At 48.9% G+C, this 13,940-nt stretch overlaps 1 protein-coding gene across 3 annotated transcripts; it reads left to right on the forward strand.

Moving 5' to 3' along the window:
- Positions 1-3,413: 3,413 nt before the first annotated feature.
- Positions 3,414-13,414, forward strand: ANXA9 (annexin A9). 3 transcript variants are annotated; one of them, XM_015540182.2, is made up of 15 exons: positions 3,414-3,980; positions 4,269-4,346; positions 4,464-4,586; positions 5,073-5,158; positions 5,341-5,437; positions 6,018-6,112; positions 6,315-6,428; positions 6,649-6,739; positions 7,701-7,780; positions 7,978-8,037; positions 8,577-8,661; positions 8,803-8,898; positions 8,982-9,040; positions 12,690-12,812; positions 13,049-13,414. In XM_015540182.2, exons 2-15 carry the CDS (start codon positions 4,316-4,318, stop codon positions 13,109-13,111), a joined length of 1,203 nt encoding a protein of 400 aa, XP_015395668.1. In that variant the 5' UTR covers positions 3,414-3,980; positions 4,269-4,315; the 3' UTR covers positions 13,112-13,414. The 3 variants fall into 3 exon arrangements, with proteins under 3 accessions (XP_015395668.1, XP_042849987.1, XP_015395670.1); XM_042994053.1 differs by lacking the exon at positions 4,464-4,586 and having other exon boundaries at positions 3,414-4,346; XM_015540184.2 differs by lacking the exons at positions 3,414-3,980; positions 4,269-4,346 and having other exon boundaries at positions 4,357-4,564.
- The last annotated feature ends 526 nt before the right edge of the window (positions 13,415-13,940 follow it).

Here is a 13,940-nt window from a genome sequence, read left to right on the forward strand (position 1 = left end):
TATTTTTGGCATAGAGAGAGACAGAGCATGAACGGGGGAGGGGCAGAGAGAGAGGGAGACACAGAATCGGAAACAGGCTCCAGGCTCCGAGCCATCAGCCCAGAGCCTGACGCGGGGCTCGAACTCACGGACCGCGAGATCGTGACCTGGCTGAAGTCGGACGCTTAACCGACTGCGCCACCCAGGCGCCCCCCAAGCAGTTTTCCTAGATGCCATGTTTCTCCAAAGGTGCCCATAAGACTTTATTTTATTTTTCTTATTTTATTTATTTGAGAGAGAGAGAGAGAGAGAGAGAGAGTGTGTGAGTGGGATAGAAGGGCAGAGGAAGTGAGAGAATCCTAAGCAGGCTCCACACTCAGCGCAGAGCCCTATGCGGAGCTCCAACCCACAACCCAGGGATCATGACCCCAGCGGGGACATCAAGAGTCCGACACTCAACCAACTGAGCCACCCAGGTGCCCCCCACCCACCCCCACCCCCGCCAGGCACAAGACGGTTTAAATGATTGCTCGGAGGACCGAAGACCGTTGAACCTTTTTAAGATAGCAGTGGGCAGGGGAAGTTTGGGGGCAGGAGTTGGATAGTCAAGGCCTGAGAAATAAAGATAAGAGGGTGTATCACTCCCCCAGGAGACAAAAGAGAAGGTGGATGGGGGAGGGAGCAGTGGCTGTGGGCAGCATTAGAATGATGTTACCCCGTCTGGTCAACAGAGCAGGAGCACACACACTCCTGCCTTGACTGGACCAGGAGATTTTGATCACTACCTTTCTGACCCATCCCCCAGTGCCCAGGGCAGACATGGCCACACCCACAGTGCCCCAAGCTGCCTGCCCTGCTGTGACTCACTTCCTCTGTATGGGCTGGTGAGGTGTCCTGAGGCAGAGGACACCAGGCCTTCAGCCTGGGATTTAAGTATCTGGGCAGGCTTCTAGGAAAGAAAAGACATGGACTCCAGTCGAGGAAAGTCATCCTGACCCAGGTCAGACTGGCATGTGCAACACAGAAGCCTATTTGGGTAAAGGAGTAGAGCTTGGCCACCATGTAAGCAGAGGAATTCAGGTGCTAGGAGTTCTGGGGAGAAAAGGTTTCATAACAAGAGGAAAAATAACCAGGAGGAATTTCAATGAGTTCTGAAATTATGCAATGCAAGGATTTTGCAGAAAAGCAATATGGAGCTGGAGTTGAACCAATATTCATGAGTCAACAGCTGAGTCTCTATATATTACTGCTTATCCCCTATATATTCCACTAAGAGGGGCCCCAAATCAGCCATGCCCTCATCTAAGTGATGAAGAAAACACAGGAGAAGTTGGGAGACCTGGATCTTGTTCCAAGCCATGGCCCTTGGGAAGTCACTCCACCTCCTGAATCAGTAACAAGAGGGGGTAGGCTAATCACCTCCAACAACCCCTCCTCTCTGAAATTCTAAAAGTTGAGAGCATGGGGGTGAAAAGTGGTTAGTAAATCTAAAAACAACCTCGATCTGACCCTGGAATTGAACAAAACAAAACGCCAGGACCAAAGGAGTGAGATTCCAGCAAGTTTCAGTGGAGCAGTTGTAAATGCATTTCACACACTCCCTCCTCGAACTTCTGGGCCATGAGGACTACTCTTCCACCATGCGGCTCGGGTTTGGCCTGCATTCTTCAAATATGGAGTTCAGCCTTGCTCATCTGCCAGGAATCCCTTGCAGAATCTCTCTCCCTTCATCTTCCTCTAAGCCTACTTGGAACATGTGCCCAGAAGAGACTCTGAAGGGTAGAGAAGGTCAAAGACATGGGACCAGAGCTGCAAAGCCACTGTATGGCGGTAACCCAGACTAGGAAGTCTCCTGCAAGTGTCTTGAGGTCTCAGAGTGTGCAGGGGTGGGGGTGGGGGGGTGCCGGTGTCTGCTGGAGGCTCTTCTTCTGATCCTGCCTGCCCACCAAGTCCACCTAGGAACCTGGTGTCCTCCAGAGACTCCACTTCCCAACAAGTGAGCAAACGGAGCCCCTGGAGATCTGTGGGCGGAGCCAGTGCCTTGGAGACCTCTAGTGGCCACTAGGGGGCTCCCGGCTCCCGGTGGCTTCTAATGCCCTCCTGTGGCCAGATTGAAGATTGGCAAGATAGAAATTGCAGAATAGAGCCAAGACTGGACTCCTAAGGGAGACAAGTTAACAATAACAGTTACCATTATAAAATAACATTATAGCAATATTTATTGGCTTTTTTAATGTTTATTTATTTTTGAGAGAGAGAGAGAGAGGCACAGAGTGTGAGCAGGGGAGAGGCAGAGAGAAAGGGCGACACAGAATCTGAAGCAGACTCCAGGCTCTGAGCACAGAGCGTGACGCGGGGCTCGAACCCACGAGCTGTGAGATCATGACCTGAGCCGAAGTCGGACACCCAACCGACTGAGCCACCCAGGCGCCCCTCAATATTTATTGTTATGCATTGGTTAACATTTTGACATGTGTACCTATTGCTTTGTGCAGCAGCCCTCTTCTAAAGTGCTCTACATGTATTTATTTAATTCTCACAATAGCTTATAACATAAACACTATTATTACCTCTTGTTTCAACAATGAGGAAACCAAGCACAGAAGGGTTGAAACAATTGCCCAGGTCACACAGCAGACTGGAATTCTAGTCTAAGAAGTCTGTCTTGGGGCGTCTCAGTGGCTCAGTCGGTTGAGTATCAGATTTCCGCAGGTCATGATCTCACTGTTTGTAGCTTCGAGCCCCATGCCTCACTCCCATTGAGCTCTGTGCTGACCGCTCAGATCCTGGAGCCTGCTTTGGATTCTGTGTCTCTCTCTCTCTGCCCCTTCCCCTCTCACTCTCTGTCTCTTGAAAATGAACAAATGTAATAAAACAAGTTAAAATTTAAAAAATAGTAATAATAAAATAAAAAAATAAATAAAATAAAATAAAATAAAATAAAATAGAAAATGAACAAACGTCAAAAAAAAAAATCATCTAAGAAGTATGACTCCAGGACCTTTGCTTATAATCACCATGCTGAAACTGAGTCCAGTTTTCCAGGTTTCCAAAGAATTACAGAATACTCAGTTAAATCACAATTTCAGATAAACCACAAATAATTTGTTGACATAAGTATCTCCCATGAAACAGTTGGGTCAGACTTAATACCAACAAATTATTTGTCGTTTACCTGAAATTCTAATTTAACTGGGTATCCTGTATTTTTGTTAAGTCTGGCAGCCTTGTTTTACAAGGCATTTTTCTCTGCCAAATGACATCACACATATTACCTAATTTAATCCTCCCTGTAAGGCTATTCTCAGGTGTCTAGGATGTCCCCTCCATACACTTCTCCCAATATTCCCATTTTTAAAAATGTTTTTTAATGTGCCCAGCCCCTGCTCGACCTATCTAGGGAGGGAGGAAGGAAACAGCTCCTAGGTAGACCCCAGGGAGCTGACTGGGAGTTAGTTTCCAGTGACTGCCTGCTCAGGAGCCCCTCAGGCTCCCCAAGGCTGTTTACCTGCTGTTCCCTGCACTGACGACTTTGACCCCAGCTGCCAGGGTTGCATCACTTACAGCTACAACATCTCTGGCAGGCAAAAGGCAACAGAAGCAATCTAAGACACAGGGACCCAGGGAGCCTCTCCCATCTCCCTGTTGCCTTTTGGGAGTATGATGCTCCTGTCCACAGGGAACACCTTTTGCATTTTTCTCTCTTGACTCTGCTGATCTGTTCCCCACCCTCTAATACCTGTGTTCTTCCTTCCCCACAGATATAAACAGTCCCCTGGCCCTTCCCAGCCAGGCTGGCTGGCTCTGATAAGGCAGTAGTAGTCAGGGACTTTGGGGGTTAGGAACCCTTCTGGGGTGCAGGCTGGGGTGCCCTGCTGGTATGTGCCCCAACAGGTTTTTCTCTATCAGCCTCAAAATCAGCCTAGAGCCTGTCTGACCTGTCCCCCCAGAGAGCTGGAGCCAGAGGCAGAGCCAGGTCAGAAGCTGGATTTAGAGACCAGGTTTGTACGGTCCCTCCTGGCCCCACAGGGAGAGCAAGGCACAAGGCGTCTTGTGTCTTCTCAACTGCTGAGAGGCTGAGAGGCTGAGCAGGCCTCCATGGGCTGAGGCTGGGGCCCCTGGGAGGAAAGATGTTCTGTGGGGAGGGGTTTACACAGGGGACCAGGTACAGCTTGGTCCTCTCCCACATTTGGGAGGGGCCAGAGCTAGAGGCGACAGCTGGGCTGGGCTGCCAGGGAGGTCATCTGACTGGCTGCCCGGCCTGGGCTGACACGCCCCTTCTCCTCTAGCAGGCCACACAGAAGCTGGTGTCCACACAGGCAGCCGCCAGGCTGTGATGACTGCCACCTCGCCTCCAGCACCTCTGGGTAAGCACTGGAACCTGGGCCCTCGTGTTGGAGGAGGTGGGGAAATCTGGATGATCCCATGGGAGAGGGAGAAAGGAGTTTTCCTTTTCTAGTGTGGGTGCTTGCTCCCTTGTCTAGGCATCCAAGTGCCCGCAAGAACACATATATATATCAGCTCAGAGAGTGCACCTACTGACCTAAAGATCCCTGCCAGAGACGCCAAGGGTGAAAGGCCAAAGGTGAAAGGCCGGTGGCAGACAGGTAGCCTGGGGGGGCAGGGAACAGGGGCTGACTTGTGGGCTGGGGCTGAAGGTGAGGAGGTGTTTTAGGAGTTGTTATCTCCCACCCCACATACTTAAACCTACCACCTTGCCTCCCCTGCGCCACCCCAGGAACACCTAGCCAGTCTACGGGAAGGAAGGGATGTGGCTCTCAGAAGGGGGTCATGCACCTGAGTCCAAAGTTTGGGAGCCATGGAGTCAGGGAGGATTTGTTGAGGGCTAGCTCCAGCAGCATTCCTGACCAGTCCTTGCTTCCTGAAAGAGGGGTGAGAGCTGGGGAAGAAGGGGGCTCCCCTCCTACCCTTCCACTTGTGCTCTCAAAGCTGCCAAGCAAGTCAATACTCTCTTTTTCTGCAAAAGGGGAAAGAAAGCATGGGAGGTGAGCCCCGTGGTCTGGGGGTCATAAAGAGGCCCAAAGGGCCAGAAGGCTCTCCTCAGTTGGCTCCCATTTCCCTCCCTGGCATAGCCAGTGACACCATGTCTGTGACCAGTGGGAAGACAAGACCATCCCTGACCCAGGAGATCCTCAGCCACCTGGGCCTTGCCAACAAGGTAGGGGCTGTAATGGTTGGAATCATTGTTGGTGTATCAACTGCAGGGCGATGAGAGGATGGGGGACAGGAAAAGGGAGAGCAGGCCCTGAGACTCTGCCAAGGGCCGGGTTAAGGCTCTGGGGTAAGCGTGCACAGACCTGCGATGCTCCCCCCAACCCCTCACCCCTCGTGCTCTTATAGACTGCAGCTTGGGGGACCCTGGGCACCCTCAGGACATTCTTGAGCTTCAGCGTGGACAAGGATGTGCAGAGGCTGCTGAGGGCAATTGCAAGCCAAGGTGAGCCCTTCTCCCTCTGCACCTGGGGCTCTTCCCTACAGGAACCAGTCTGCAGACCAAGAAGGAGCCAGGAAGGAGGAAGTGATGTTGTTCAATAAACGTTTGTGGAATGCCTTAATTCTTGTCCGTCAAGTACCGTGGTGGGTGTGTGGTTCCTATTTTCAGGACACTGCCATGAGGTAAGGCTTATTTCCATTTTACAGATGAGGAAACAGTGAGACAAAAGGGCTGGCCCGAGGTCACATGGCTCACGACGGCAGGGCCGGGCCGGGCCGGGAATCTAATCCAAGTCTGTGATCCCCAGAGCCATCTCTCCCCCAGCATACCAGGCCACCTACACCTAATTCAGGGCCAGGTTTGCATGCCATTTTGGCATCTTATTCGCATCTTCTCGAGGCCAAATGGAAGTTGGGGTGACGCAGCCCCTGCCCCTGTCTTTCACGGCCCTTTCCTAGATCTCCCTCCATCTCTCCTCCTCTGGAGGCTTCCAGCGTGAGGAGGAAGGGGATTCCCCCCCCCCCCCCGTAAAGACTCAGCTGGGTTGTGACCAGCTGATGGCCCAGCCCTCACCTCTGTTCAGGTGTGGACCGCAGCACCATCGTGGGTGTGCTGACCAATCGGAGTAGGGAACAAAGACAGCTCATCTCTCGAGCCTTCCAGGAGCGCACTCAACAGGTGAGGCCACTGACTTCCCAGGAGCAGTGGACTGGGGTGAGAGGCCCCCCCGAAATCTTGGGGTGCAGCAGTAGCAGCTGGAGGGGGGGTGGCTGGTGCTTCTGGCCTTAGATAAAAGCCAGCCAGATATTCCAAATGTCCCGCATGCCTCAGGGACCTCCCCCTCATATCTTCTCCTCTGCCATGGGGCCATTTATCACAGGACCTGGTGAAGTCCCTGCAGGCAGCACTCTCTGGCAACCTCGAGAGGATGGTGATGGCTTTGCTGCAGCCTGCAGCCCATTTCGATGCCCAGGAATTGAGGACAGCTCTGAAGGTACTGGAAGAGGCTCTCTGGGTTTCTAGGAAATGAGGACACCATTGAAGGGAGGAGAGGGTTCACTGCCTGGCCTTTGCCCACTCCAGAGGTGTCCACTTGGCAGAGGCCCCCTTTAAACAACCCATATTGACCCTTAGAAGGACAAGGGGTCAGCCTCTGCTCTCTGCCATACTGCCGACATGGCCCAGTCTCAGAGTGGCCTCCCAATTTCCCACAGAACCCAGGTTCCACTGAGGATGTGGCTGTGGAAATTCTTGCTACCCGAAGCCCACCCCAGCTGCAAGAGTGCCTGACAGTCTACAAACATAGTAAGAGCACGTAAGGAACATGGGGTGGGGATGGGGTAGGTGACAGGTTAGGTGAGCCCTCTTGGAACCTGTCTGCCTCAGAGCTTTTCCCTTGGGGTCTCTCCCCCCACCCACCCTTACCAGTTCTCAGTCTCCCCAGGGTAAGAGCCAGATGTGATCATTAAAGAAAGAGAAGCAGTGATTAACCATCTTAGTCTGGGGCCCCAGGGCGGATCCCAAGGTAATGACAATGTTGGGCACATGACAGCCCCAAGGGTGCCCATGTCATCTTCTCAACCCCTTCCTGATTCTGCCATCATATCACATCCCAGACTGAATGGAACCTTGCTACAGCTGAGGTGGGGGGGGGGGGGACTTCTCCCTAAGTCATGAGTATTACCCCTCAGGCCCTTGCTTGGCTGCCACATGGCTCACCCACTAATTGCTGACTGGCCTTTTCTCACCATCTTAGCAAGCCCCCCCCCTTTTTCTTGCTTTCCCCAATTTTCCTTTGATGTCCATTCTTGGCCTGTCTTAATCCCTCTCCTACCTCTTTCACTTCTTGCTTCTGTCTTTCTTTTCCCCTTCTCTTTTTTCTTTCACATCTTCACATCTTTCCTCCTGGATCACTTCTCTGTGCTGCCAGTGAGAGGACCGGGCCCTAGCCATCTGGCCTCATAATGTAGGTTTCCCTATCCCCCTTGACTACCTGGCTACTACTTGAATCACAGACGCCTCCTGCCCAGGGCAGGTTGGCTCCTAGAGATAAGGCTACTCCACTAAGTAGGGCATGGGTTACTCACAGTTTAGGGATGTTTTCAGGGTACCCACGATGGTGCTTCTGCCTTACATCCTGGGAACTACCAGCCATCAAGCTACCCCAAGCAGGGGCTGGCAGTAGGCACAGTGGGTTGGGCATTTGACAGAATATCTACACTGGAAAAAATTGGGAGGATTCAGAGAGCTCCTGACCCTACCCCAGATTTCCAGATGGAGGTGGAGAAGGACATCAAATCTGAGACCAGTGGCATCTTGCGGGACCTGCTCCTGGCCCTGGCCAAGGTGAGGAGGACTGGCCTGCAGAAGAGGGGGACTGGCCTGGCAGTTATACTGCCAGGGAAGGGGCTGGGGTGGGGTGGGGAGCATTGCAATGGTATAATTAAGGAGAGAAGGCTTTGGGAGGAGAACAGGCTGGGGTCAGTTTGCCTGGAGGTAAAAAGCTACCCCTCAAAGAGTCCTCCTGAGAGAGTTTCTCATAGGGGGCCCGTGAGAGCTATTCTGGAATCATTGACTACAACCTGGTGGAGGACGATGTCCAGGTGAGCAGGGGTGAGGAGTCTGCACAGCCACGCACGTAAGATACCCTCCCCCACCATATCCTAGAGCCAGTGACCTATGTACCCACTTGTCCTGCAGACCTCTCCTTGCCTGGGGGAAGGAGTCCTTAGTGACATGTGAGGACATGACCTGTTGGGTAGTAACCATCTGAAGCCTTTTCACTCCTTTAGCCTCTGACTCCTGAACTCCCAGGAAGTGAGCCCGTCACGGATGACCGTTCTCTTGGGCATTTGGGTGGGGGAACCCTCCTCACACCTTTCCTTGTAGATCATTGAATTCCTTGAGTGCCAGGATTTCCCCAAATTGGGGAACTGAGCTGTCAGGGCAGAGCCCCTGTCTTAGCCCTATTCCTTTTTGTTTGCTTGTTTTAACCATAAATAAAGGTAACTACTGTACACTTTCAAATAAGCATTTCTACTCTGAATCCTGTTCCCATCATCATGATGATGGATTCTGGGAACATCGCAACTGTGGCTCCCCAGCCCCCAAACAAGGATCCTGATTTACTCCTCCCTCCCAGGCATTAAAGCAGGCTGAAGGGCCCGGCACAGAGGGCACATGGGTCATAATATTCACGCAGAGAAATCCTGAACACCTTGTCCGAGGTACACATGGGACGTCTGGTCCTCCCAGCTTACTCTAATGATGACTTTGGCTGAGGAAAGTGGGGAGGGCTCATCCTTCTCTGTGATAATCACCCCCTGCTCTCATTTATCTTTCTGACTACTTCCCACACACACCACAAGTGTTCGATCAGTACCAGCGGTGCAGTGGGCACGAGCTAGAGAAGACCATCCAGAACATTTTCCACGGAGATGACCAGGCGGCTCTGCTCAGCCTAGGTAGGACCTGCTCAGGACATGTGGGGTAGGGTGCTCACCTGGCGTGGGGAGCCATCTCCCCACTGTTCTCTCCTTGCTTGCAGTCTCCGTGATCAAGAACACACCGCTGTACTTTGCTGATAAACTCCATCAAGCCCTCCAGGTGAGACGGACACTTCTTTTCCCTCCCTTTGGAACAAAAACCGGGGTGGGGTGGCAGGGAGGACTACTTTTGGGCAACAGAGAGGAAGTTTCACGCTTTTGCTAATGTAACAATCTCATACTTGTTTTATAATCATAAAGCCGCTCTCTTTTCCTAGGTTTACTAACTGTCTTGTCAATAGCAGAGGATTGAGCTGTGGTTAGAGCTAAATTAGTTGAAGCAAAAGAGCACTAAGGCTAAAATTTTGGCCTAATTGGTGTCTAGATGGCCAAACATAGATATAAATTTGCTCTAGAAGACAGCATCTTGTCCAATTTCAGTGGTGGCCAGAATTATGATGGTGATAATGCTAGCAAGAATGGTGACAAGAGCCAGCATTTCTTGGGTGCTCATTGTGTCCCAGGGCCTATGCTGAGCTTGTGACACACATTTCAATGAATCTTCATGGCCACATTCCATCCCTGTTTTATAGATGAAAAAATTGAGGTACAGAGAGACTAAGTTCTTTGCCCAAGGTCACACAGCTAATAAATCATACAGGCTTCCTACAAAACACATATGTTAACACATAATACTGTATGTTAACTCTACTGGAATTTAAACACAATTAAACACACATACACACACACAATGGTCCCAGAGGACATTTAACTGCCATGTGTCAAATCATAGTCTATACCATAGGTGTTGGTCTATACTATAAGCTATACCATAAGAGTTCTTAGCATCCAGGACCACCTTTTCCACTCTGGTCAGACTTTGTTCCATATTATCCACACTTAAATTGGTGATGTTGGTTTGAGTAATTTAATAAACAGAATCCAAGCATTCTACTCACTGAGCTAGGTCTCCTATTAGTATAAATGTCCCCTGAAACCTATAAATAAAAAAACTCACCCCAATTCTTAAGAAGATAAAAGCAGTTATCATTTTGGTAGATGGCATAGCTTCATGAGGACTGTTTGAGAAACCATCATGCCTTATTGACAGCTATTCAAAAGACAGTACGTATATGCCCTTATTTTATCATCAATGGAGATTTCCATTGTATTTATCCCATGAAGTCTGTACTATTGTATTGAGCCAACACTAAGACCGATTTGAAGAGTTGTGGTTATCTAAATTCTTGTTATAAAAACAAATTTGAATCCTAGCAGTAAATGATTGTAATGTATTTAGACTATAGGACCCATACTCTTGGATGTAAATGCCAGGTTGACCCTTAGAAGTAGAAGTCAAAAAATAATATAGGCCTGTTTTTCTGAAAACTTTTTTATTTTTTATTTTTTTTAAAATTTTAAGTTTATTTATTTATTTTGATAGAGAAAGTACCAGTCGGGGAGGGGCAGAGAGAGGGAGAGAGAGAATCCCAAGTAAGCTGTGCACTGTCAGCATGGAGCTCGATGCGGGGCTCGAACCCACGAATCGCGAGATCATGACCTGTGCTGAAGTCAGATGCCTAACCACTGAGCCACCCAGGTGTCCTGAAAACTTTTTTTAAAAAGGAAAAACTCAATCAGATGCTTCTATCTTATTCTCTTATGAGAAATATGTGAAAACATAGATTGTGACAAATATTTATTCAGAGAAATGACTTTCAGTGAAGGCTGATTCAGGAAAATTCAGACCAATATGAACCATACAATGAATTTTCATTAAAAGATCCTAGAGAAGGGGCAGGCACCTTGGTGGCTCAGTCGGTTAAGCATCTGACTTCAGCTCAGGTGATGATCTCATGTTTTGTGGGCTCAAGCCCACCGTTGGGCTCTGTGCTGACAGATGGGAGCCTGGATCCTGCTTCCGATTCTGTGTTCCCTCTCTCTGCCCCTCCCCTGCTCCTGCTCTGTCTCTCAAAAATAAATAAATCGACATTAAAAAGAAAAGAAAAAACACAATCCTTTATCATAATACAAAATTGGTGATATATGAAATTTAAGATAAAGTAGCCACTAGGCACACTGACAATGAGATCATGAGTCCAGATGAAATATGGCATCCTGTTGTTACTTCCTCATTTTCCTTTCTATTTTTTTCATGGGAACTTATGATCTGTGTTGATGCCATAAGTATGGGTGTCAGGCAGTTCTGGGAAGGGTCTTATGAGTCAAGCAACAGGAAACTCTGGGAAAGGGGCTCATAGGAAATAGTGACCGCACCAGTGCACATTTTTTATTTAGAAATCTGTCATGGTTACACATTTATTATAATCAGTTATAATTCAATTTGATACTGTATTGTACCTCTGTTATTTCTAAACAGAATCCTCCATTACCTTCTTTAACCAAAAGGCAGGAGGCTTGGTACAGGTTTAGGAGGAAGAGAGTGATGCTGAACCCCAGGGGTCCAACCAGGAGAAACTGATAGATACCGATGAGGATGTGAGGTGGCCCTGGGAGGTCAGGATTCAAACCGGAAGGCACATGACCCTGCTCCCTATCAGAACCCCATCAACTCAGTTTGGGGATAGGCTGGGTATATGCTCTTTGGACATTCACTAAATTGGAAGTTATAAAGTTCCTGGCTTTCATGCTGTAAGTCTTTATAGGTAGCAAGTCTTTCCTATCCTTTTTATATTTTATATTTTTCATTTTTCCAAGTCTGGGTTTATTTCAAAATTATAAAGATTTACATGTTATTTTTTATTACATATAATAGCACATATAATGCAATTATATGGATTTTATTACTTTATATGTATTTTATTACATAAAATACAAATACTTATTACATATAATAAACAATTTTTAGCTTAAAGTAAAAACTTTCACATTTAAAGTTTAAAAAAAAAGATATTGGGAAAAAATTAGAAAAAAAGGGGGGTCGGGCGCCTGGGTGGCTCAGTTGGTTAAGTATCTGACTTTAGCTCAGGTCACCATCTCATGGCTTGTGAGTTCAAGCCCCACATCGGGCTCTATGCTGACAGCTCAGAGCCTGGAGCCTGCTTCAGATTCTGTGTCTCCCTCTCTCTCTGCCCTCCCCCACTACACTCTGTCTCTGTCTCTCAAAAATAAATAAACATTAAAAAAAATTTTTTTTAATAAGTAAAGCACGTACCAGCTAATGCACCAATACTTCCAAGGGTGTAAAACGCTGCAAAAAGCTTTATGCCACCAGGAAACCACAGCAATCCAGTTCCACGGATGGAGAAGAAAATGCTGCACGCGAATCGAATGAGAAACCATTTCAATCTGGTGTTGAAACTAAGGAACGAGGCATCCGGGACCTGTGTGGTCAGGCCCTGCTCCTGGGAATCCTGGCGGCTCAGGACCTTCTCCATGGCCCCGCTCCCCTGCAGCTTCCGATTTTTTTTTTTTTTTTTTTTTTTTTTTTGAGTCTGTGCCTTTGGGGCTGCTCACCACTGAACTCTTGAGGAATGAGACTCTAAGCTAGAGGCCTGGCCAGGAACAGTGGGTACACGGCCAGAACAACACCTACCCCAACTGCTCCCAGAGACTCCTCTTTCCTGCTGCATCATCTTCCATGAGGATGGACAAAGAGACAAATTTTGCTCCTAGATAATGCACACATCTCTTTTCCCTGCACTTACACCTTGCTTCCCCTTTCTAGAGTAATTTACCTTGCCGTCCAGTCTCCGCTCTGTGAGAACCTTACTACCAACCTCTCTCCATTCTGTTTCACTCTCTACCAGGACATGGGGCCCAATTACCAAGTCCTGATGCGCATCCTTATCTCTCGAAGTGAGACTGACCTTCTAAGCATCCGAGCTGAGTTCAAAAAGAAATTTGGGAAGTCCCTCTACTCTTCTCTCCAGGTGAGACTTGGCTAGTTCTTGACCTGGAGCCTCAGAGCTTCACCCCTCACTGCCACTCTGCCCTCACTGCACACGGCAGAGTGTATTTACACCCTTGGAGAACTCATGAGTCTTTGGTTAATTTAGTACAGAAATCTTGACATCAGATAGTTGTGGGCCAGCACAAGGGAGGAAACAGAGTGCCTGGGCCATGGTGGCAGTGGGGTCTTTCTAACACTTGACTTTCTTGTCTACAGGATGCAGTGAAAGGGGACTGCCGGTCTGCCCTACTAGCCCTGTGTAGGGCTGAAGACCTTTGAGACCTCCCTGCCCTCCCTGTTCCACCACAGACATTCAAGGATATGAGATCCCCATGTTTGGCTGGGCCTGCAGGAAACCAGCTGGGCTCCAAATAAGATAACCCCTCACTGAACACCACATGCTCCAGCTTCTTGTGGAGGCTAGAATTTGAAGTTTCTTTCAAGTCCCTTAATTTCTTCATCTCAAAGTGAGGTCTATATGTGGGTCCCCTAGCTCTGTCCTGGGTATAGACATCTCTTTGATGGTTTCTGCCCTATTCATCCTTCCAGTACCCTGGCCAAAACATCTCACTGATTCTTGAATTCTTTTGGCAAACTTCGCTGTTGTTTGTGTGCCCTGATTAGAGTTTGGGTGGAGCAGGACATGGGCTGGGAGGAGGTCTTGAAGTTGGAGGTGCCTTTGATGTGCACTTGCATATGCAACAGGGATCCTGTTTGACACTCCAGTGCTGCAGTAAGCAATAAGCCCCTCCCCTCAAGGTCCCCCCTTCCCCCCATTATTCTCTCTTCCCCAGGAAATTTCAGGCAAAGAAACAGAAACAGGAGCCAGAATGAGGTCAGAAATGGTCAGAAGTAGCAAAGAACCATCTGATCGCGCTGCCCTCCCCCGCCTGGAAAGTCTTACGTTAAGGGAGCACAACCCCCAAATTGCATCTGTCCAAAGCAGGGACTTGGAAACCCACCTCCCAAACTGGATTCCCATTGAAGATCTATCAAAGACTGATAAACAGAAACAAAAAAAGAAACAAAAAAAGCAGGCTTTGGTTCCCCCTGCTGGCCCTATTCGAAATGACAAGCAAAGCACACGCCACACACCCCCCCCCCCCAC

The sequence above is a fragment of the Panthera tigris genome, chromosome C1 (genome assembly GCF_018350195.1).
Source record: "Panthera tigris isolate Pti1 chromosome C1, P.tigris_Pti1_mat1.1, whole genome shotgun sequence".
NCBI lineage: Eukaryota > Metazoa > Chordata > Mammalia > Carnivora > Felidae > Panthera > Panthera tigris.